General features: G+C 56.3%; 1 protein-coding gene across 1 annotated transcript; it reads left to right on the forward strand.

Annotated features, from left to right (window-relative positions):
• Positions 1-5,038: 5,038 nt before the first annotated feature.
• CUNH1orf167 (chromosome unknown C1orf167 homolog) lies at positions 5,039-21,766 on the forward strand. The gene is given in 20 exon segments (XM_036218798.1): positions 5,039-5,403; positions 6,230-6,373; positions 7,425-8,427; positions 8,516-8,568; positions 8,611-8,839; positions 9,219-9,426; positions 10,110-10,246; positions 11,414-11,532; positions 12,020-12,205; positions 13,958-14,134; positions 14,665-14,851; positions 16,331-16,505; positions 16,543-16,740; positions 16,743-16,774; positions 17,450-17,613; positions 17,616-17,655; positions 18,530-18,676; positions 19,619-20,117; positions 20,444-20,908; positions 21,370-21,766. Coding segments are annotated over 19 exon segments (4,158 nt in total). The 5' UTR covers positions 5,039-5,403; positions 6,230-6,303; the 3' UTR covers positions 21,439-21,766.
• Positions 21,767-23,067: the final 1,301 nt, after the last annotated feature.

The following is a 23,067-nucleotide window of genomic DNA, read 5'->3' on the forward strand; positions in this document are numbered from 1 at the left end:
AGGGAGCTGGCTTTCTTGGTCGTTGGCCAAGGGCAGCTCATGGGCACTTTTCCAAGGGTGGGGGAGGTGGCTTGAATATCCAGGCTACTTGGGCTCCTTGGCCACACAAGGCAAAGTGGCCCTGGGAGCCTGAGCACCGTCCTGCAAGGAGAGGTTACCAGAGTCGGTGAGGACCACCAGTATGGCTGTCCATTTTCCACGCAACAGGTCTCATAAGGGAGAACGTCGATAATGTTCGTTCAACAAGCGATCGAGAGCCCATGGGAACTAGGCAGTGTTCTGGAGGCCGGGGGTACCTGAGAGGTACCTGGGAGATTCCACGCCGCATGAGAGGGAGAAGGCCTTACAGGCGAGCCTGCCCAGCCTGTGGGGGTGGGCAGTGGGCAGGGGGACGGACTGCCAGGAGGCCAGTGAGGCTGGAAACGAGGGGAGAGGGAGGGAGTGAGCAGTGGGGTTGGCCAGGTGCCACGTGACGCACATGCTTAGGCCGAACAAAAGAGTATACATGGAGCCCGAAATGGCAAGGCATTCTCACACAAGGTGACAAGCTGGGCACAGGCTGTGTGGGCTCTTCAGCTCTCGGTCAGAAAGTGTTCCAGTTCCCGAGGCCTGCTGTTAACAGCCAACAGGTGGGAAGCCTGCAGGCGGGAGACTGTCTTGCCCAACAAGGTAGCTCCTGGATGCTTTTCAAAGGCAGAGCAGCACGAGTCGCTGATGGACCAGGTGTAGGAGGAAGAGAGGAGCCCATGATTGCAAGGTTTGGGGCCTGAGCAGCTGGAGGCTGGAGTTGCCACCAACCAGGGGGAAAGACAGCGGGAAGGCCAAGTTCAGGGCAAGTCCGCTCACTCAGTCTCAGATGGGCCGCATGAGGTAACGGAACTTCCAACCAGCCTTTCTCGCCACCTCGTTCTTTTAAAGATACCAGCCTCTGTAAGGACATTAAATAGTCTGTAGTTTAGTCTATACGCATCTGACATTCTACAAACTGTCAACCACAAGACGCAAATTCCTCTTGCCTCTTAACTCCTCCTGGAGAGGGCTGAAGTTACTTGTCTAGTTTACAAATCTTGTTTTCTCACAAAGCTGAGCCTTCCAGCTGAGGAAGCAAAAGGAATTGCCTCAGGATGGCCACTGTATTCTCCTGTTGGCCAAAACCAGATGGAGTCCCCCCATCATCACCCTGCCCACACCTCAGACCAGGCCTCAGAGTCTCCAGAACAGTCTAGAAATTCCAACTCTCACAGCCTCCCTCCATACCAGCTCTAGAACCAGTGAGCCTGCGTTTAAGTGTAAACAGCTTTTTGTGACTGTGTGAGAGACCAGTTTCGTAACCTTACTATGCCTCAGTTTCCTTAGCTGAGAAATAGGGATGATGATAGTGCCTGACTTAGGGATTCATGAGGATTGAAAATTTATTACGTGTTTAATAAATGTTAGATCTTATTACCCGTATTCGGAGAGAGGAAGGGGGCAGCCAGTGTAGAGGAGGAAAAAGTTTTCCTCAACTTTCTTAGGGTCCCTGGCTGGGTCAGAAAAGTAAACTGACAAAGATTAACAGGAGAAAAGCCTTCAAATTTTATTGAATTTTTATATGTACATGGAAGCCTTCACAAGAGAATGAAGACCGGAAGAAGTGACCAGAGCAGGAAGCTTTTATGCCATTTAGACAAATTTGTGAAGAATTGATAAGACAAATGGGTTTGAGATAGGGGTAGAAATGGTGAAGAAGTAGCTAGGAAGGTAAGGGTTAGTTTAATAAGGCTTGTCTACACAGATTTCTCGATCATGAGTTCCCTATCTCTGGTGACAAGATGTCTTTTCTCCTGGTAGGAGGAGGGAGATGTATGTTTCAGAGACATAGCGTGTGTGTTGGGGGAGGTCAGAGTGACCTTCTTGCTTCTGCCATTTTCTCAGACTCCTTCAGTTGAAGATGTTTAATATGCCATGGTGCCATATTTTGGGGGTAGCGTGTCCTGAACCCCATCACCAGTCAGTCTGACATTCCCCTCATCTACTCACTGATTAATAACTATAAACATTTATTGAGTGCTTTCTACAAGTGTTCAACAGACTGGAAAAAAAAATTGTCAAGAAGTGAAATGAAGATCTTCCGCACTGGCCAACAACAGGACTCTGAGGGGCCAGTTCTCCAGGTGGCTGAGGGCTTCTATGCATACCTGTCAGTCCAGAGACTATCGACAGAGTCAACAGGTTGTTATAAAACATCATCTTAGAGATCTAAACGCAAAATCACAGATTTGAACTCTACAGGAGCGTGGAGCCTCCCTAGCCCAGTGGTTTGAAAATCTATTTCATACCCTTTGTTCGGAAGAAATCTTGCCCAGTATACCACACACACCGCCACATCCACTGGGACCCCCAGAGGACAATCTGATAGAAATTGAACCCCTTGTTTCACAGCGGGGAACACAGACCCAGAAAGTAGAGACTCAAACAAGGACAGAAAAGACGTCTTGATTTCAGAGCCAGAATGTAGCAACGTATAGACCGGATGCCAGGTAGGGGTTAAAAGGAAATAAATAGAGCTTCTACAAATGAGAAACACAGTGATTGAAATTAGAAACTCAATGGATAGGTTAATTCATAGAATACATACAGAGAGAATCAGTAGCCTTGAAGACAGATTTGAAGGAATTTTTCAGAATGCAGCATAAAGAGACAGAAAATATGAGAAAATAAGAAATGAAATAGAGTGAGAAGGTCCGACATAAAGTCAGAGTTCCTGCAGGGGGCAATGGGGGAGAGGCGACATTCAAAGGAATAATGACAGAACTTTCCAAAATAGAAAGACATCAAACCTCAGATTCTGGAAGTCAAATAATCACAAAGCAGCAGCAGAAGACGAAATCCACGCTCCTAATCCTCAGAATGGAACTTTGTTCATTATTCACTGATGTATTTTCAGCACCTGGAACAGTGCTGGCCCCCGGTAAGTTTTTTTATAAAAGGCGTAAAATGAATGGATGGATGAAAACTGCAGACTACCAAACACAAACATTAAGATCCCCAAAGCAGCCAGGTAGAAAAGCTATCATCCTAAAGGAAATGACGAATACGCCAGCAGCTGATGGCTTCGCAGTGACAGTAGAAGTCAGAACCTAGGAATGATATCTTCGAAGTGATGAGAAAATAACTATCAGCCTGAAATTGTGCACTTGGAGAGTTATCTTTCAGGAATGAGGGTGAAATAAAGATGTCTTTAGAGACAGGACAATGGACACCCTCAATACAGAAACAAACATCTAAAGAATCTTTTTCTGGAAGAAGGAAATTTTTCCATAAAGAAGAACTTACATGCACAAAGGAAATAGTAAACACGTGGTTTATTATTCAACACAATAACAATTTATTTCAGGAGGAGCAAATCAGATACAACATTTATAAAGTCCCTTTTTTGTGTGTCTGGAAGGAGGGTAGATACTAGATTAACTTAAACTTTGTCAAATTAAATATACATGCTAAAATGTCATGGGTAGCCACCGAATGAATAAAAATAAAATATATAATTTTCAAGCCAGTTGTAGGAGGGAAAAAAAAGAGGAAAAAGGAAACCTTGATCACTGCTTTAAAAAGCAAGAAAGGAGAAAAAAAAACATAAATTCTGACCATTAGCAAGCACAAAAATAAGGTGGCTTGTAAAAATAAGTCATAATCATACACTTGTAAATGACTTTTTTTTAATTCTACAGAAAGCCTAGTTATGTTGTGTTTATAAGAGACTCAACTAAAATATACAGGCACAGCAAGTCTCAAAGTAAAAGAATGGAAAAGTTAAACCAGGCAAATAACCAAATCGTATCTGGTGTAGCTGAATTCGTATCAAACCAACTTGACTTTAAGGCAAAAAGGAATGACTGGAGCTAAGCCCTAAGAACCAAAAGGTTCAATTTACCAGGTTGAGGAGGAGACATTACATGCAGTCACTCAAGAAGGAAATAAAAATCACCCCCTCCTTCAAGAATTACCTTAGAGTTTAAAAGGCTCTTGGGCCTTTATTTGTTAAACATGCTACATGAAACTGGAGAAGTAGAGTAGGTATTACCACTCCCCTTTCACACAGATAAGGGGCCTGAGGTTCAGAGAAGTTGGGGACTCGTGTACAGTCACAGAAGCAGAATCTTGGTCACGGGTCTTCTGACTCCCGGCCCAGTGCTGAGGGCAACGTGAACAGAGAAACTGCGGGGCAGGGCAGAGCTCGGCGGCGAACCGCACGGACGAGGGCTTGGCAGGTAGGCAATGTCTAGTGGGGAGTGTAATTGGGCAAAGCGCACAACAGCATGGAAAGGAGTGGGCGGGGTAAATTCCAGTCCTTTTTGGAGAGCGAGCGACTCGGGCACCTTACCTGTCTTGCATATGAGAGGTTTGCACTGGGTGCCATCCAATGGCACCGGTGCAGGAGTGGCGGGAATGCGGGGCGCCAGCGGCGAGGCGGGGCAAAGCGCTCGTTTGGAGGAGCGCGCAGCGCACTCCGGCAGACGCAGACGTCCGCAGGCCCACGTGTCCCTCCCTAGACGGCTGGCGCCAGGCTCGTGACTCGGGACATCAGCGCACCGCGCGCGCCCTCGAGGCAGCTGCAGGACGCTGGGCAGCGCGCTCCCTGACGTTGCCCCTATCCGCCCCCCACCCCCACCCCGCACCTGCCTGGATCGTTAGCCGTCAGGCCTCAGGGCCCCTCCAAGTTGAAGTCCACCTGGGTGAAATAGGACCCTAGGAAGACAGACGCGCACAGGTGCGCAGGTCCAGGAGAGCAGGAAAACTGACCGCAAGTTCTTTTGGTGGGAAGAGGAGGGAGGCTCTGATGCCCTTAGTTGGACAGGCATGGGGGTGGAGTGGCGAGGCGACAGGTAGTGTCGGGGGTGAGAAGCAGATAGACAGACAGAGCCCAAGCATGGGGTGGGGAGAGGTGAGAAGGAGCTAGAAAGAGGTACGTGGACTGAACTGTCTCAAGTCTCCTTTGGAAAGCGGTGGGAGTGAGGTGGTCCTGGTTAGGGAACATGGCTTCAGAGTCAGCCCCCTGCTGGCCAGCTGCAGGGCCCTGGGCTGGACAGGTAGCAGTGGAGACAGGCTCAGAGGAGGGTCAGGCTGGGCATGGGGCCACATGGAATGGCAGAGTGGACAGGAGAGGCTGTGACTATGAAGCCGCTGAGAGCTGGTGGCATTTCTCTCCTGCTGGCCCTATTTCACGAGTGCAGTAGGAGACAAGGTCCACTGGAGGGCGTGCGGGGAGAGGCGGTGGCAGAGGTTTGAAAACAGGGCAGAAAGTATGTACACTAGTGTCTGGGAGGCTGGGGAGGAGGAGACTGGAGTCCGAGTCTCCTGCAGCCTTTCGGGCCGACTGGAGACTGAAGGCTGTAATTTCGGAACGAGGCCGTCGGTGCAGTGGTAGGGTTTTTGTTTGTTTGTTTGTTTGTTTGTTCGTTCGTTTTGTTTTAGCCACTTTGACCAGTGTTGTAATTTTGCTGAGCGAATGGAACAAAGAGAGGGAGCCAAGGGTGCGTTAAAGGGATGATTATAATCCCGGATGGTTAAACCGCAGGAGGACGGGAGAGAGACGTCAGTGGGTGAGGGGCCGAGAGTGGCGGTGGGGTCGCTGGAGAGAGACTGGTTGGGATCGGGGCACTCGAGGGAGTGAGCTGGAGAGACTGGGGGCGGCTCTGAAATGGAAAGTACGGAGGGGGCGCGGTTATTTAGGGCGACAAAGTCTGCGGGGACCATCGGAGCAGGCGGTTGAGGTGAGGCGAAGGGCAAGGTGGTGGGAGGGGAGAAGGTCAAGGACCCCACGAGCCGGAGTCGGAGGAATCGCCCACGCGGGTGGTGAAGTACCAAGAGCTTCGGTGTGTGTCGGAGAGAGTGACGGTGAGCCGGCAGCTGGTCTCCTCAAGGAAGGAGGGGCCGGGACTTCCTTCCGCGCCTGCCTGGAGCTTAGCGCCTGAGAGTTTTAGCGAGGAGGAAAGAATGGTTGGGAAGTGGCCACAGGAAGGAAAGAGAGCCTCACCCCACTCCGGGCCAGGAGGGGCACTGGAAGGTGGGAGAAAGTGACAATGGAAACGGGGTGGGGGGTTGGGCAGAGGGAGGGGACCCCAAGGGAACCTGACCGGGACAGCTGGGCCTGGGCCTGAGGGCAACCAGGGTGCTGTGAAGGCTAGGGTGGGGTCTGGGCGAGGCTGTGGCAAGGTGGGAGCTGGGGCACCCTGTTTCCGCCCCTCAGGTCCTGGCTGCTCAGACTGGCCGCTGGCCAAGGGACAGCTGTGAACCAAGGATATTGCCACCCTGGCTTTGCCCATGGAGCCTAAACCTGACACCAGACACAAGGAGAATGTGGTGCCCCGGCCTGCAACCTCCCCGAGGCCAGGCAAGCTTAGCGAATCCGGGGCGAAGGAGACAGGAGCAGAGTCCCCTCTAGATAGTGGCCCAGAGCCTCTTTCCCAGACAGGCCAGCCTGGGCCCTTGCTCTTTTCAAAGGTTAGCTCTACAAGGCCAGCGTGGGCAGGACAAAGTCTTTCCAGCCTGGAGGCCCAAGGGAGGGTCAGGAAGTCAGGAAATGAGGTCAGGAAGAGGGGTGTGGGCCTGGCTGGGGCCCCTGGCTGAGAAGGGCCCCCCAGGGGTCTGTGTGTGCCAGGGTGGTGAGCTGGGGAATCTCTGTGCCCAGTGCCTGGGGCTTTAAGAAGGCTGCAGAGCTTGTGCAGCCAAGGGTGGACGCCGCCCAGGAACAAATTCAGATTTGGATTCACATGCCAGTTCTCTGTGTTCTAGCTCGGTGACCTTGGGCCAGTCGCTTAACCTCTCTGAGCTTTCGTTTCTATCTACAAACTTTTATGGCCCACGCCACCTGTCAGACCCTCCCAGGCATGGACAAGTCCTAGGAGGCCTTGTTTCTGGAATGGCATTGGGGAGCTGGGGGACCATGGGATGGAGGGGCTCTAACTCCCACCCCACGGTCCCCCGAACAGTTAGCTTTTCGCTGTCTGAGGTGCTGAGTGGTGCTTTCACCCCCGGCCGCGGCCTCCCCCCCGCTCTCCCCCCCCGCTCCCCATCTCCTCCCTCTGGCTGGAAATCAGGCGCTCGTCCTTGGGTTCCGTTTTCCTTTGCCCTCTTCTACGCCTCCACCTCCACCGCAGAGCTGAGTCTGTCTCCTCTCTCCTCCCTCCCTGCCGCCCTCTGCCCTCCTCGCCTCTGCCCCGGCCCCGTCCCTGCTCCATGCAGCCAGGCACCGAGCCAGACCATGTCACCGCCCACGCTCAAGACCCCCACGTGCTGTCCCTCCGTGCACAGAGCTGACACAGGCCCCTGAAGTGCGGGCTCACTCCTGCCTGGGACCCTGTCCCTCCCCGGCCTCATCTGTCCCACCTGAGCACTGAACGCCAAGTCCTGGCCCAGGGCGTGACTGTCTCTACTCTCTTTAGAGCGACGGAGACACCTGAAGAGCCTGGGTGTTGGCCTGGGCAGTGGACATGACCGGTGGGCGCCCATGGGCCAGGCTGAGAGGAGAGGACCTACTGCCACCCCCTCTCCAGGGGCAGGGCTTTGCCAGGAGCCATGCTGTGTCCAGACCAACCTGGGCAGCCCTAGCCCCCGCCTGGGCCTCGCCCTGAAGGACTCGACCGGCCGGCTGACCAACTCGAGCTTCCGGCAGCAGAGCAACCTGCGCCCCCTGGGAGACCTCCCCAAGGGGAGGGCCAGGGAGTGCGCCGTCCAGCAGAGTAACCTGAGCATAAGGGAGACCAGTGTGGCCACGTGCGGAAGTCGCGCCAGCCCCCGCGTCCGGTCGGAGCCTCAGGAAAGCTTCAGGCCCCGCGTGACGTGCAGGCCACTGTCTCGCTCACCTTCCGGCCCGAGGCGGTCCCAGCTGCCAGCCACAGACACCCCCTGCCCAGACTTCAGGCCCACTGCGGGCCACGCCCCACTCGATGGGCACACACGGCCAGGCTCCAGATCCGGGTGTGGCCTGGGGAGCTGGACCACCAGGCTCACAGGGAAACCCCTCACCCTGGACGACCTGGCTGTCCCTGCTCGGAGTCAAGCCCGGGCCCCGTCTCAGGCTGCCATCTCTCAGCTGCTGGCCTCCGTGCGACACCTGGAGTGCCAGGCAGCCCGCCTGGGGTGCCAGTTGTCCCAGCAGGAGCCCTGGACCAGTGATGGCCAGGCGCTCCCTGCCGGCGTCCAGCCCAGCCAGTCTGGTCTTGCTTACTGGGATGAGAGGAAGAAACACCCCCGAAATCTCAGGGGGACTTCGGATTTGCCAGAGACACCAGGGGTCCAGGCTGATCTCCGGAACCCTCAGGCAAGCAGCAAGCCTGCATCACCAGAGACCACTTTGGAGATGCTGACAGGCCAACAACTCCTTGACCCTGAGCAGGGGTCCTTTCTGTCCACTAAGGCAAGGAAAGAACTGCTTCCCAGGACCTAGTATGGCAGAGGGCAGAGGGGGCCCCCCTAACTGCCTCGGGGGCGGGCAGCAGAGAGGCCCCACTCTGCATCTCTGCCTTCTCCAGAGCAGCCTGGGGCACCCTCCCTGGGTGAGGGGGAGGAGAGGAGCAGACCCACAAGGCCAGAGGGGCCCCACAGGCAGAGGACAGAGGAGTCTGTGAGTGGCAGTTGGGGGTGCTCCAGGGAGCCGCCGCCTCTCCCAGGGCCTTCACCCCAAGCTGCCTGTTCCTACGCTGCCACACCCCCGTTCCTCAGAAAGGGAGGCCTTGGGGAGGCCGGCTCAGCCGGGGTGTCCTGTCCTGCTTGCTTCTTGGCCTGAGAGCTGTCTTGTCCTTTTGTCTTCCAAGAACAAAGCCCGACACACTGTGAGCCTGGAGTCCGAGACAGCGCGGTAAGGCCATGGCTGTGGGGTGGGGCCGGGGCCACACTTCTGGGCCAGCTCCTGTCCCCTCTGCCTGGGTGAATGGACACAAGGCCCGAGAGAAATAAGGCCCTGATGGCAGAGCCACACAGGATTAAGGGCGAGGGGATTTCCTTCTGGGATGGGAGGGGCCTACTGGCCCTAGGGACAAGAAGGAGGAGACTGCATTCTCCTGCCTCCAAGGGCTTTCTGGGCTGGGATTTCCAAGGCCAGCCAATAACAGAGGGAAGTCCGACCCTCTGCAGCCTGGGGAAAGGTGAGATGGGTGGTGCTGAGCCCCCAGCTGCTCCCTGGGGCTGGGGGGCCAGGCCCACCGCCCCCCCCCCCACCAGCTGTGGTCCATCCCCAGCTGGCAGCTGCTGTCCAGATGTTTCCGAGCCTGGCAGCACTTGGCGTGGAGGCGGTGGGCAGTGGCGGCGGCGCTGGCCCTGGGCCGCCGGCAGCTGCTGCGCAGGGGCCTGCAGGCCCTGCGGTGGATGCTGTGGCTCCGGGACGCCCAGCTGAACTTGGCATGGAGGCGACACACACAGGCCCTGCTGGCCCGGAGCTTCCAGAAGGTCAGAGTCTCTAGGCTGGGCCACGGAGGGGGGTTTGTGGGGGGGTGATGAATGCTGGAGTGTCTGGGGAGGAGGTTCTTCCGGGGCGTAGGTTACAGCTCCTGAGCGATGAGTAGAACAGGTGGTTTGTCAGCCCAGATGCCCGAACCAGCTCTGCCTGAGTTCAAGTCCTGCCTCCGCTACTTTCTTTCATACTTTCTGACTGTGTGGACTCAGGCAAGTTGCTTAACCTGTTTGTGCCTTAGTCTTCTATCTCTAGAATGGGATAGCAATAGTACATACCTCTCAGGATGGTCATGGGGTTAAATAAATATAAGGGATCGGAACTCTGCTTAGTGCATAGCGAGCACCCTACCGTGTATGTGGATGCTATTTTTCGCTAGTGGTTTGCGGGCCAGGCCCGGGACGGCACTTTCGTGTTCTCTCCTTGGGAAAGGGGTGCTCTGGGAGGCCCCGGCCCCAGGTGTGGTCTCCTAAGGAAAGCCCTGCCCCTTGGGCTCCATCTCTCCACCCATTCATCATGCATTCCCAAAGAGGCAGGGTAGTCTGTCAAATGGTTAAGGCCACGGGCTTTGCAGTCTGATAAAAATGTTGGACTCCCGTCCCCGCCCCATTGGGTGGCCCCTCTCAGGGCGCATTTGAGGCTACAGCCAACATCCCTCTTCCCTTCTCTCTTGATCCAGTGGAAAAATCTGACTCTGCAGCGGAAGCCAGGGCAGCCCCACATCCAGGCTGGGCTAGGACCCCCACCCCCTGGGGGAGGCCAAGGCCAAGACCCCTCAGGAAGAAAGCCAGTGGTGGACCCCACCCAGAGAAGCAGGTAGTCTGGGACACCCCAGGTTGGTCAGCGTGGCCTGGCCAATGCTGGTGGCCTTCTGTCCTTGTCCTTTTCCCTACAAGAGAATGAGGATAAAACTGGTAGTGTGGACAAAGATTTGTGCAAAAAGATGTCCATCACAGCACTATTTACCCTTGTAAAAACTTTGGAACAGGCTAAATGCCCAGGGAATGAGAAAATTATGTTTTTAACCACGGGATACATATTTGGCAACTGTGCCACATAATATTTATGAAGACTGAAAAAATTCCTCCCCACTCTTTTTTTATTTTCCTTTTCAATACTTTTAATTTTTATTTCTAATCACGACAGTCATGCATGCTTGATTTGAAAAAAAAAAATCCAAAAATAAAAAGAAAGGAAAAAAACATCCGGTATAATTGGAAATGTCGCGCCCTTCCCTGTCTCCCCCTTCCTGGAAGTATTTTTATGGATATTTGCATAGAATTTTCAATGACAAGGAAAAAATGATTGTGATAACATTAAATTTTTTAAAAAAAGGATTAAAAAAATAGCGTCTAAGGTATGTTTCCCGTGCACCTAGAACAGTGCATTAAAAAAAAGACCGGAAGAGAAAATCCTAAAATGTTACCCAAAAACGTGAATGACTTAACGACTACTGAACTGGTCACCTGAAAATGGTTAAGATGGCAAATTTAGGTTATGTGTTTCCTACCACTATTGAACATAAAAAAATCATAAATTAATACATATTTTACCACCACTCCCCTAAAAAGAAAAAAAAAAAAAAAACGCAAACCGTGAATAATAGTGCTTATCTCCGGAACAGCGGGATTCAAGTTGGCTGCTTTTTTCTTCATTTCCTCGACTTTCCACTACCGTAGTGTATTGTTTTTGTTCTTATTTCTTACTTAAACAAAGTGTTTAAAATAATTATTTAAGTAATATTTAACACATGGTTTTTGTAAAAAGTCCAAATAGCATTGGAGAGAATGAAGCCAAAGCAGAACCCCCACTTCTCCCCAGATCACTTGTGTGATCAGGAATACAATGAACTGCCTGGGAGAGAAGGGCTGAGGGGGGGGGGCGGGGAGGGGCTCGGCACCCCTCCTGCCCCTGCCTCGGGCTGGGATGGGCAGGTTGGACCACATACCCTCCGGAGCCCAGGTGTCAGTTTCTCTTTGCTAGCAGTCCAGGGAGTCTGAGGGAGGAGGCAAGAGCCCAGTTGATCCCACCGTGTTCAAGGCCAAGGCCGGATGGAGGAGAGGACAGAGTACAGGTCCTGCAGGCCTTGCAACAACTGGCAGGTGAGATGCGGGGCCTGGGAAGGCGGGCAGAGGCGGGTGGGCAGGGCAGGGGCTTCTGAGCCAATGAGCATTTATTGAGCATCTTCCCTGACAGTTTGCAAGACATGATCTCATTTGAACCTCACGGCGACCTTGGAAAGGCATTGTGTCCATTTTACTGGAGACTGAGGCACAGAGAAATTAAGCTATCTGCTCCAGGACACTCGATATGAGAGGTGCACATCCGGCATTTGTAAGCCATTGTCGCTGGCACAGGTCTGGCAGAAGCTCGAGTGTTAGACCTGGAAAGTCTCTTAGGCATCACACACTCACGGGGAAACTGAAGCCCAGAGATGTGTGCTGACTGTCCAGAGGCTACATAGCCTGGTGTCCCAGATGTCAGCAGCCTCCTGGCCCTGATCCTCCCCTCCACACACCCTCCTCTCTCTCTCTCTTTCTCTCTCTCTCTCCCCTCCCCGCTTTCTCCCTCTCTCTCTTCCCTTTACAGTCTTCCTCCTGTGGTGCCGTCAGAAGGAACGGGCCAGGCAGGAGAGGGGGGTCCAGGGAGAGGCCTCCTGGGCCACACTGAGGACTCAGGGGATGGGGAGGCCCCTGCAGGCCTGGTGCTGTCCTGCTGCGGACGCAGCCTGGATGGCCCCACTGCACCCTCAGCACCAGAGAGCCTGGCTCTGCAGGTAGGCGAAGCAGAAGGCTGTCTAACTGGGGACCAACTCTCTTCCCCGAAGCAGAGGGCGGGCTGCAGCTGGGAGATGCCCTTTAAGTGAGTTCTTGACTCCTTCTAGTACTGAGAGACACAGATGAAAATAAGAAATAAGGGCCATGGCTCCATAGTGTAGTGGTTAGCACGTCTGCTTTACATGCAGAAGGTCCTGAGTTCATGCCCCAGTAGAGCCACAGTCCATGGTCTATAGCCACGCTGCCCTGAACAAGCCTGATGTCTGATCTCAGAAGCTAAGCAGGTTCGAGCCTGGTTAGTACTTGGATGGGAGACCACCTAGGAAGACCAGGTGCTGTATTCATAAATAATAATGAAGAAAGAAAGAAATGAAAACAGTTGCTATTTACTGAGAGCCTAGGACCTGCCAGACTCCACCCAGGGGCTGGGATCTAGCTCTAAGCAAAGCCTAGGGCCAGCCACCTGTGCTCATGGAACCCATGGCCAGGTTGGGGGACAGACAGGAAATTAGCTGTCCCAAAAATTGTGTGCGAATACCACCTGAATTAAGTGTTGTTAAGGGAAGGAAGACGGATCTACAAGAGTTTTATTTTTTTTCCTGTTGTTAATTATTTTTCTTATGAGACATTTTCATCCTACACAAAAGTAGAGAAAATAGGATAATAAACCCATGTGCCCATCACCCACCTTCAATAAAATTACCTCCTGAGAAAATTTGTGTCGTTTATACCCCAACTGCTTCCTTCTCTACATTATTTTGAAGCAAATCCCAGTTATCATACCATTTCATCCATAAGTCTTTATCGCTAAAAGATAGACTCTTTTAAACAACATAACTACAAGGGCGTGCTTACACCTAAAAAATGAGCAATAATTCCTTAATATCAGCAAATGCCTGGTCAGCATTTCCACGTGTTTGACAAGCATATGTTTTGTTAGGGTTTGTTTGAGTTGGAATCGGAATAAGGTCCCCACGTTGTGGTTGGCTGATAAGTCCAGGGTCTTTGTAATCAATGGGCTTTCCCTGCATGTTTTTTTTTTTTTTCTTGCAATTTACCTGCTGAAGAAACCAGGTTGCTGGTGTCCAGTAGAGGGCCCCGCTGTTTGCCTTTTGTTGATTGCACCCCCTGACATCGTCTCTATGAGAAGTGTTAACACAGGCTGCTGGTCTCCAGCAGGATTCAGCAGAGATGTGCTGGGTGAATGGCTGACGAGCGGAGGGGGAGCAGGCAAGCGAGCGCCGGGCAGAGGAAGAGCTCGGGCAAGGGCCAGTGACAGAGAAGCGTGGACAAGTCAAAGAACGGCAGTCAGGTCGGAGCTCTGTCAGAAGGGAGCAGGCGGCCCGGGACGGTTTGAGATAAAGTTGGAGAGGCATGCGGGGAAGCCTTGTAGTCTTTGGGGACGAGCTGAAATTTTATCATACGAGCAAGGGGGCTGCCACTGGAGGATCCTAGAAGGGGAGGAAAATGATTCTGAGATTTGAAAAAACAAAAAACAAAAAACCACTCTGGTTAGGAACTGACTGGAGGAGCCGAGTATGGATGTGGGCGGACAGGTAGGAGGCTGCTGAGGCCATCCGGGCACCCGGAGGTGATGGCGTCAAGTCCTTGCAGCAGCCTCATTTCACAGACGAGGAAGCTGAGCCCCAGAGAGGAGAAGTGGCTGCCCCGGTCATGTGTCCGGCACGCGGCAGGTGGCCGTAGCTGCAGTCTTTGTGATTAGCACCTGCACGTTCTCTCTGCTCTCCCGGGTGCTTTGGGGCCTGGCAGCAATTAGTGAGAAGAGGGACCGGGTCCCAGCGCCACCTGGCCGACCCCCAGGCAGGGACCCTGAGGTGGTGCCTGCGACAGTGGGTGGGGATGAAGCAGCTCCAGGCCTCGGACGGGGCGAAGGCGACCCAGCTGCCCCTCTGCCAGCGGAAGGCGGGTGAGTGGGTGGCGGCCCAAGGGGCCCCTCTTCCCCCCCGCACCGGCAACCGGTGTCACTTAAGCTCCTTCCGCAGTGGACCCAGTTGAATTGTGTATTATTTCAATGGGAGGTGACGGAATTGGGGACTTTTCTGGGGGTGCAGCCTGGTGGGCATGGGAGGGTCTGGGAGGGGTCCCTGCAATGGGCTGGCCTTGGCTGGACCCCATCCTCACCCCATTGTGAGCTCCTGTACGCAGGAAACTCTGTTCACCCTTCCGCCAGGAAAGGATGTGGTATCTGCTCCCAGGAAGCTCCGTGTGAGTGGGACACAGAGCTTCTGCCCCCTGCCCCCGCCAAATGTGACAGGGGAAGGTGGGATCTTTGAGGTGTCCTGGAGGGGAGAGAGAGTCAGGAGGCGGTGGGAGGAGGGAGCACCCGTGAGGGGAGAGGTCCTAAGTGGGGCCTGAGGCAGCAGCCACCAATGGCTTTGGGCAGAAGGAGGTCACTGAGGAGGGGCATGGCTAATTCGTCTCTCGACTGCTTTTCAGGGAACATGGTCCTTCACAGCTCAGGTCCCGGAAGGGCCACAGCCCATGGCCTGGGGATGGTGGCCCAGGCCCCAGGGCTGCCCTGGGAGCAAGGCCACGGCTCCCTGCAGAAGGCCGGCGGGAGACTGGCCCTCCGCCGGGCGCTGCTGCTATGGAGGAGGCGGCTTTCCCTGTGCCAGCGAGCCACGTAGGTGGTCACGAGCTCGCGGCCTCGGGTGGGGCCTGGGGGCACGGGGTGGGCAGGCGGGCAGCGCTCAGCCCCGGAAGGAGTGACCCATGGGGAGCAGGCCACTCCCTGCTCCTTCCCGTGGCCCCCGCGTGGGGCCTGGCGCACCGTGGTGCCCAGAGAGTGCGGGGCCGGGGGAGGCAGGGACATTGAGAGAGCGATGAAGCAGAGAGCTGTGGGGACCACGCGGCAGCCGGGGACACAAGTCCTACCGAGGCGGCACGAACCTGATGCGGAGGTTGGCGTAATGCTGTCTCCCCGAACCCGGAACTGCCTGGCACCGCGCTCCGGGCTAGGTAGGAGCCCCCCGTCGGCGGGGACCACGTCTGTCTCCTTGGCACTGTCTCCCAGCGCCTCGCAGGGGCCTGACCTGTCACAGGTATAGAGTAAATACTGCCAGCGAGTAAATGAAGGAGCCTCTTATCCCCCACTCCCATTTGGCTCATTATACAGCTAGAGAAACTGAGGCTCAAAGGGGTCGAGCAGCTTGCTCTAACTCACACTGCAAACCGGGAGCAAGTAGGTGGGATTCAGAGCCCAGGCTGACGGTTGTATGGGAGGCCGGTGGCGAGGTCAGGAGGGGCCAGCTTCTCTGGCGGGACGTCGGAAGGAACGTAAGCCAGCAGTCGCAGGGTTAAAACGTCTACCTTTAAAAGCCATTTGCCTGGCGTGCGTCAGCCTCACACCCGCTTGGTCCACTTGGATCCTCGGTCTCTTTTAATGTACCCCCGAAACTCTAGGGAAACTGAGTTCACCATGATCCTTCCTAATGTAGCTCTCCTGCCCCCAGGCCATCCTCTGGCCTTTGGGCCCCGAGGCACAGTCCGCATCTCGGTGCGGCATGCATCTGGGCCACCCGGTGGCCGGAGATGCATACCTAGATCCCAGGTGTGCTGTTGTTTGGAGTCTGGGGAGATGCCTTTCGCCAGGCCCGTCTCTCTATCTTTATAACCGAGCAGAGGTAGAAGTCCTGGTGTGGTGATGCGTGCGGCCTCTTGAGTCTGGGGGCCCTGGGCCCGGGGCCTGGCTCCAGTCCTCATCATCTCCTAGCCCCCACTCACTCCTGGAACGTGGCTAGGATCAGCCAGGCCATCTGCACAGAGGAAGTGGTGGGCTCGGCCTTAGCCGACCACGATCACGAGAGTCACACTGGAAGCTTCACAAAAGTCAGGAAGCGCAAAGCCATACCCAGACCATTAAGTCGGAATCTCTGGGGGTGGGAGCCTAGAGGGCATCGACGTTTTAGAGCCCCCGCGGTCCCAGGGGGCAGCCGGTTTGGAAGGCCGCAGGGCAGACCTGTAGCCAGGTGTTTGGCACGTGGTGGCACCCTTCCAGCTCAGCCCTGTCCCAGGGGCCCGGCTGGAAGTAGCCCCTGCTTGGCAGCCACCCCAGACAGGGGGTGAGGCTGGGGCCCAGGCACTCACCTGCCCCTTCCTGTAGCTCCTTCTTCCAGGGCACACAGCGACAGGAGCTAAGGCACACCCTGAGGGTGTGGTGCTGGAGGGTGTGGCATTCGGGCCACACATCAGGCAATGCCTGGACCGCCTCAGCCCCAGAACCGCTAGGCAGCGTCCCTGGAGGGGAGGCCTCACTGGGCTGCAGCTCACTGGGGAAGGTGAGGGGCAGGGGCTTGGATGGGCCAGGGTGGGTAGGGGCCAGGTGGGAGGAAAGGGTGGGGATGGGGCAGGGGCCGGGCCACCCAGGACTCCACACCTCCTTTCCGGGCTTCCGGGGTCCCTGTCCTCCTGGAGACCCTCAGGCTGAGCTTTCTGTGGGCAGCTGGGCGGAGGCAGCAGGGGCGGTGCCTTCTGCTCTGGCGGGGGAGGGCCCAGCGATCCCGGCTCGGCTCGCAGCCAGGTGGCACCAGCAGGCTCTTCAGAGGCGGTAGGGAACTGTCCCAGGGATGGGCGAGCCATGCTACCCGCTACTCTGTGGATTTACTCCCCTCTCATGCCCCAGTTGGCCCCCAGACTCAGACTCTCCCAACATCCCTTGCCCTCCGATCTTGCTTTGGTGAGAGGTTGGGGTGGGGCGTGAGGCTCTCAGCAGGGTGATCTTTTCTCTCAGGGATTTCACAGCTGTTATTTATTCACAGTACGCGATGCTTAAGAGTCAGTCTGCCTGGGTTCTAATGCCAGCTTTGTCCCTCGCTGGCTGTGCGATTCGGGCAAGTTGCTTAATCTCTCCGTGCCTCTGTCTCTCCATTTGTGCAGCAGTAAATAATAGCACTCAGTCCAATGGGGGCCAATGAGATGGGGCGCATGCGCCCCTTAGCACAGTGCCTGGCACACGCAGCAAACACGCAGTTCACAGCGAGGTTTATCACTAGGGGCGAACTACGGGACCCGCAGTGGAGACCTGGGGTCCCATCTCACCCCCACCGTCTGTCATTGTGACCCTTGGAGTAGCATTTCAGCCCTCCAGCCTCTAGCAACAACCCCCATGATGGAAACAGGGAGAGGAGTCACCCCAAGCCCCTCCCTGCTGGCGAGGGAGGGAAGAGCTGGTCCGGCCCCTGGTGGCAGTGACCATCCTCAGGGGGGACGCTCCATTTCCCAGCACCCTCCTTGGCTGGAGCCGCTGGGCAACAGCCCACGGGGCCCGGAGAGAGCTGGCCGCCCGCCGGGCCTGGGATCGGAGCTGCAGGGCCACGCTGGGGGTCTGGCGGCAGCGGCTGGAGCAGCGGCAGGAGCCAGAGCAGCGGGCCAGGGAGCGAGGCCAGGGCCAGTGCGTGGTGCCCTGCGCCACTGTCACGCCTGTTGGCACAGGGAGTTGGGGACGGGCACGGAGCACCGAGGGCGAGCGAGGGCCAGGGTCTGCCAGGGAGACCTGGGATTCCGTCTCCTCTAGCACGGAGTCCAACGAGGGGGCCTCCCGCAAGGCGTGCCCAGGACCGGGGTGGCAGAGCGGGACCTGGGGCGTGGACGCTGGTCCCAGCTTCCCATTCCTGCTCTTCCATTCCCTGGCTGTGTGGACATTAAACAAGCCGCTGAACCTGGGCCTCAGCTTACTCGCCTGTAAAATGGGGATAACAGTAGTTTCTCCTCGTGGGGCGCCGTGGGGATCCTGCGAGACAATCTGCTGGTGTGCAGGGCTCAGAACCCAGCCTTTTGTCTTTGTCCTCACCACCTCGCCCAGCTTTCAGGAGTCCCAGGGCTAAGCGGAGTCATGGCGCCTTCAGAGCCCAGCTGGAGGGCGGCCATCGCTAGGGGCCATTCCAGAGGCTTCCCACCACACCCATACCTCGTGTCAATGGGCTGGCAGGTAGGGACTTGGTCGTTCTGGAAAGTTCATGCCCTATGCACAGGAGACAGATGCTTCTCCAGCCCAGCTGCCGCCTAGCTGCCCAGGAATGCTGGCCCAGTGTGGATAGATCTTCTAGTTGCTAAAGAAAGCTGGAGATCTAGATTTTTACAAAATTCTTAGGATTCATAAACATTATCAAGAAATTAAAAAAAAAAAAAAACCAAGAAACTATAAGTTGGGTCCACGGAACACCTATAACCAAAGCATTTCAACCCAGACAGTTAGGGTGGCCTCTTTTTGTTCCCACTTGGGTAGAGAGGGCAAAGGTCACCCAGGGCCCAGGGGTGACGTGAGGATGAGCACCCCGTGGTCCTTCGGTGTCTCTCTGGCCACAGGGCAGCAGTTCCTGCAGGGACAGTACCGGAGGTGGGTGCAGGTCCACCTCCAGGGCCCGCAAAGGGCCGTGTTCCGGGGCTGGCAGCAGGTGGCAGCTCGTCGGAGACACACGGTGGCCAGGTCAGAGCAGCGCCTACTGCAGAGGTGGGTGGGAGGGTGGGGGTCACCCTCACCCCCAGAAAAGCAGGGAGGGTGCTCAGGGGACGAGAGGTTGGGTTGCCTCTGCAGCTCTAGGGGTGTCCAGGCTGGAGGCCCGGGACCTAGAAAACTTGGGGGCATGAAAGGAGACCCCAGCCTGGAGCCATAGAGCCATGATTACCGACCTTCCATGATGTATCTGCTTTGTGCGGGGAGGAGGGGCGGGGAGGGGGGGCGGTGGATGGCAAGCCCCTCCCCCAACCCGAAGCCCTGACCAGGTCCACCCCTCGGTTTCAGAGAAGCCAGTTAAGGTGGGGAAGTCACTCCTCAGACACCCACCACAGTATGTTCCAACGGCATTTGTTGCTTGAGGGGTCAGCACGGGGAATCGCGCTGTGTACAGTGGCCGAGAGTGAAATCTTAAATAGAGACGCTCTGGTAAAGCACGCACGCGGGACATTCACGCACATTTAAAAGCAGAGGGCACAGACGATGCTCACAAGCCTGCGCACATCCACGGCGTCCCTACCGACCAGCGATCTCTGCGCTCCTGCATCCGAAGGGCGCGGAGATCTTCTTTGGCCTCTAGGGGCGTGGGGGACCATGTTGCCCTCACTGACTTTCTGCCCCAGAGCAGGCTTTTGAGGGGAGGCCGGGGTGGCTGTCCCCCCAGAGGAGCTGGGACTTGAACCCACAGCTGCTGGGTTCCCAAGCGGCATCTGCCCCCGAGCCGGAGTGCGTGGGCCAAAGCCCCAAATGAAAGCCAGCACATTCCTGTTACACATCGGTCTCTGCATTTTTAAGGCACGGGTTTGGGTGTGCAGAACTGTGTATAACCTATGAGACTGTGGAGGGGGGGAGGGGCAGGCAGGTGGCAGGCGTAATTTTGAATAAATGTGACTCCCGACCGGGACAGCAGCTGGGCCCTCCTCTGCTCCTGTTCTGCAGCCACTTCCAGGCCTGGCGTGGACTGGTGAGACGTGCCCGGACGCTCCAGGCCCAGCAGCGAGCCTTCCGGGATGGCCTGAGGAGACGGGCACTGGGGGCTGCATTCGCCATGTGGCGCGAAGGCCAAGCGGCCACAGCCAGGGCACGAGAGCAGCGTGTGGCCCGGGCCTCCATCGCTCACTGGAGAAGCCACATGCAGGGGCTCCGGGCGGACAAGCAGCAGGGGAGGGCCCAGGCCCAGCAGGCCTTCGTGGCATGGCGAGGGGCCCTGGCCCGGTGCTGCGAGGCCCGCCAGCGGGCAGAGGAAAGAGCCCAGGCCCAGGCCCAGGCCCAGTCCCAGGCGGCCCTGTGTTGGACGCTGTGGGTGCGTGAGTCCCACCTACACCGGCTCGGCCGAGCCCACGCTGCCCGGAAGCTGAGCACCAGGCGGGTGCCCATGGGCCGAGGGCAGCCCCACACTGTGCTTCCACTTTGGGCCTTGAGCTTGTTTTTGGCGGAGGTGGGTATTTGGTGACTGGTGCCAGGGCTCAGGAGGCTGGGGTGGTAGGGAGAGCTGATCCTGGTCATTGCAGCTAGTCCTGGGGTTAATTAAATCTCAGCTCTGTACGTCCCAGCTGTGTGACGACCCCTCTTGAGCAAGTCTAACTTTAAAAGTCAAAGAAAGATAACAGCCCTGCCTTGCAGAGATAAGGGAATGCAAACATTCAGCAGAGCTCAGGGCCAGGGCCAGACGGCATAGCAGGTGCTCAGCGAACTGGCTTTCTCTTGAGAAAAGGGGAGGCAAAGCAGAGCTGGCACGATGGCCTCTCTCTGTCCCCTGAACAGGATGCTTGTCCCCGCTGTGTGATATTCTGCTGCTCTGTGCCCCTTTCGGTCTTATTTTTTCTGGCAGAAGAACATGGCATGGACTATGCCTGGAGGTCACCTCCCGCAGGGCCCTGGCCAGGGCTGGGGAGAGCTCCCTACATCTGCCGTAGAGCCCAGGCCCTGATGGCCTTGCGTGTGGGCTCCTCCCTCTCCCCCAGGGTCCTGGAGGCCTGGGCACGGTCGGCAGCCCAGGGCCAAGTCCAGCGGGTTGCCATTGCCCGGTTCCAGCAGGCTGGGCTCAGGCTCCTCCTGCAGACCCACTGGGCCCAGTGGAGGACAGTGCTGCTCAGAGTGTGGCTGGAACCTCGGGCTGAGGCGGCCAGCACAGCCCATCCCAAGCCCAAGGTCCACCTCAGGCACCAGCCCAGACTGGCCGGCAGAGGACACCTCCTTGTGCTGACGGATGCTGTAGCCCCGTGGAAGGTGAGGTAAGGCCCAGATGGGGTAAAAGGTCCAAAACTGACCCAAGGGCCAACGCCTCAGCATCAGCTTGTTTCAGCCTATGGTGGCGAGCAAGGCTGGATGCTTCTCTAGGGCCCCAACAGCCTTGTGGACACCACCCCTACCTGGTTCTTGGACAGCCTTCTGGCTCTGGAAGACAGCCAACTCCAGGTTCAAAAGCAAACATTTACTGAGCACCTACCAAGTGCCAGTCCAGCTCAGGTTCACTTCAAAGACGAATGCTGGGGTCACAGTCCATTACAGAGACAGACACCTAAACTCATTACCTGTCATGGCACAGTCTAGCATCAAGCTAGGTACATGGAGACAGTAGCAATTTTTTGTCAAGTTTTTTTTTTCTTATTGAAAAAATGAAACATGTTCATTACAGAAAAACAAAAAACACAAATGAAAAAAAATTTTGCCTCTCTCTCTACCTACAGGTACCTGCCAGTCCCTCTCCAGACCAGAAGCAGTCAGTTCTGATACTAGCAAATGGCGACACAGCTTGATGGCCTAGCAGGAAGGAAGAAGCCATAATAAACGTCCATGCACAAGAAGTGACATGGCAGGCCTGGGACGTGTCCTTGCGGGACACACGGCCCCAGAGTTACTGGCCAAGCCACAGGGTGTTCCTGAAGGTGAACTGGCATCATCCAGAATCCCTTCAGAATGCCAGGACGTGTCTGCTAGAGACTCGAGAGACGCTGAGAAAAAAGATTAAAGCGTTTTTTTCTTTAATGGAATTGAAAGGGACTGGCTTTGGTTATTCGCAGAATCCGCATATTCACATATGTGGGGCTATGGCGACAGCAGATGCCGGCAGCTCAGGGGATGTTATTTCTAGATCTGTGCGACAATTTTCAGAGTATGTTTATAAACACTTCCCAAAGGCAGGCAGGGGTCCCGCTTACTGACAGAGAAACGGGGACTAGTAGAGACCAAACGTGCTGGGAATGGCGCCTGGGACGCTGAATTCCAGGCGCCTCCTTTCCACCAGGCAGACACGTGCCCGGGCAGCCCTCGCCTAATGTCGTGCGCAGGTACGACGCCACTTCCCGGCGGCACAGAGTCCCTGAGAGAGCAGAGGCCGGGGGCTGGGGGATCTGGCGTCTGACCACGCCTGAGGGTGGAGCCTTGGGCAGATGACTTAACTTTGTACAGTTTAAGTGGGAGAGTAGCACCCACCTCACAGGCTGTGCCTGGCACAGGTGAGCTCTCACTGAGCGGTAGCTCTCATCGATTCGGCCCGTGGGAGGATAGGGGAGAGGCAGTGGTGTGCGCCGATGGCCGTCTGCTGTCAGGTACCTTCTCTGTCTCCTCTGGGAGCCTCAGGGCTCAAGGAGAAGGTGCAGCCATGTGAACCATCCACCTGCGCACGCACAAGGCGGAGGCCCCGCTACCGGTCAGGGGGATCCCACCAGGCCGCCTGGGCCCCAGGGGGATTCAGGTTTTCCTCTCTGGTTGTCTCCTCAGACCCAGAGCCGCAGGCCGCAGGCCACAGGGCCCGTGCTGCCTGGCCCAGCACAGCAGCGCTTCAGCCTCGGTGGACAGAGGAAGTGGAGAGAAACATCCTGGGCTCAGAGTAAGGGGACAGATAACATCTCGAGTGCAGGGTCAGAGTGCAGGGTCAGGGTCGAGACAGAAGCCGGCCCTCAGGGTCTGGAAGTCGGCTCTGAGCTCCTTGGTGAACCGGACCTGTGCTTTCCCCACCGGTTTCCTCTTTCGGGATATCTCAACCATTTTGAGAAAGTAATCAGATCTCTCCTGTCCCACCCGTCATTTCTCTGTGGGCAGCAGCAGCCAGGGCCTCTGGACGCCTGGGCCGCTGTCGTGGGATGGCATGGTGCTTCAATCAACCCGTCGTCGTCCACCCCTCCTCGTTACGCTCAACTTCCAGGAGCAGTCTGAGGGGGCTTGCCCTCCTGAACGAATGTTTCAACCTGTTCTGACTCGATCCCCCATTCCGGGTGACAGGGCACCCCCCCGCCCCCGTCCCGACATCCAGCTCCGGCCTGGAAGCGCCAGCTGGGCCCAGGGCCGGCCCCCTACAGCACCAAGAGAGGACTGCACATCTGAGACCTGTGCCCTCCAGGCCCAAGGCCAGGTGGAAAGCGGCAGCTGGGGTAAGAGCCGCTGCA

The sequence above is a fragment of the Rousettus aegyptiacus genome, unplaced genomic scaffold (assembly GCF_014176215.1).
Source record: "Rousettus aegyptiacus isolate mRouAeg1 unplaced genomic scaffold, mRouAeg1.p scaffold_m13_p_1, whole genome shotgun sequence".
NCBI lineage: Eukaryota > Metazoa > Chordata > Mammalia > Chiroptera > Pteropodidae > Rousettus > Rousettus aegyptiacus.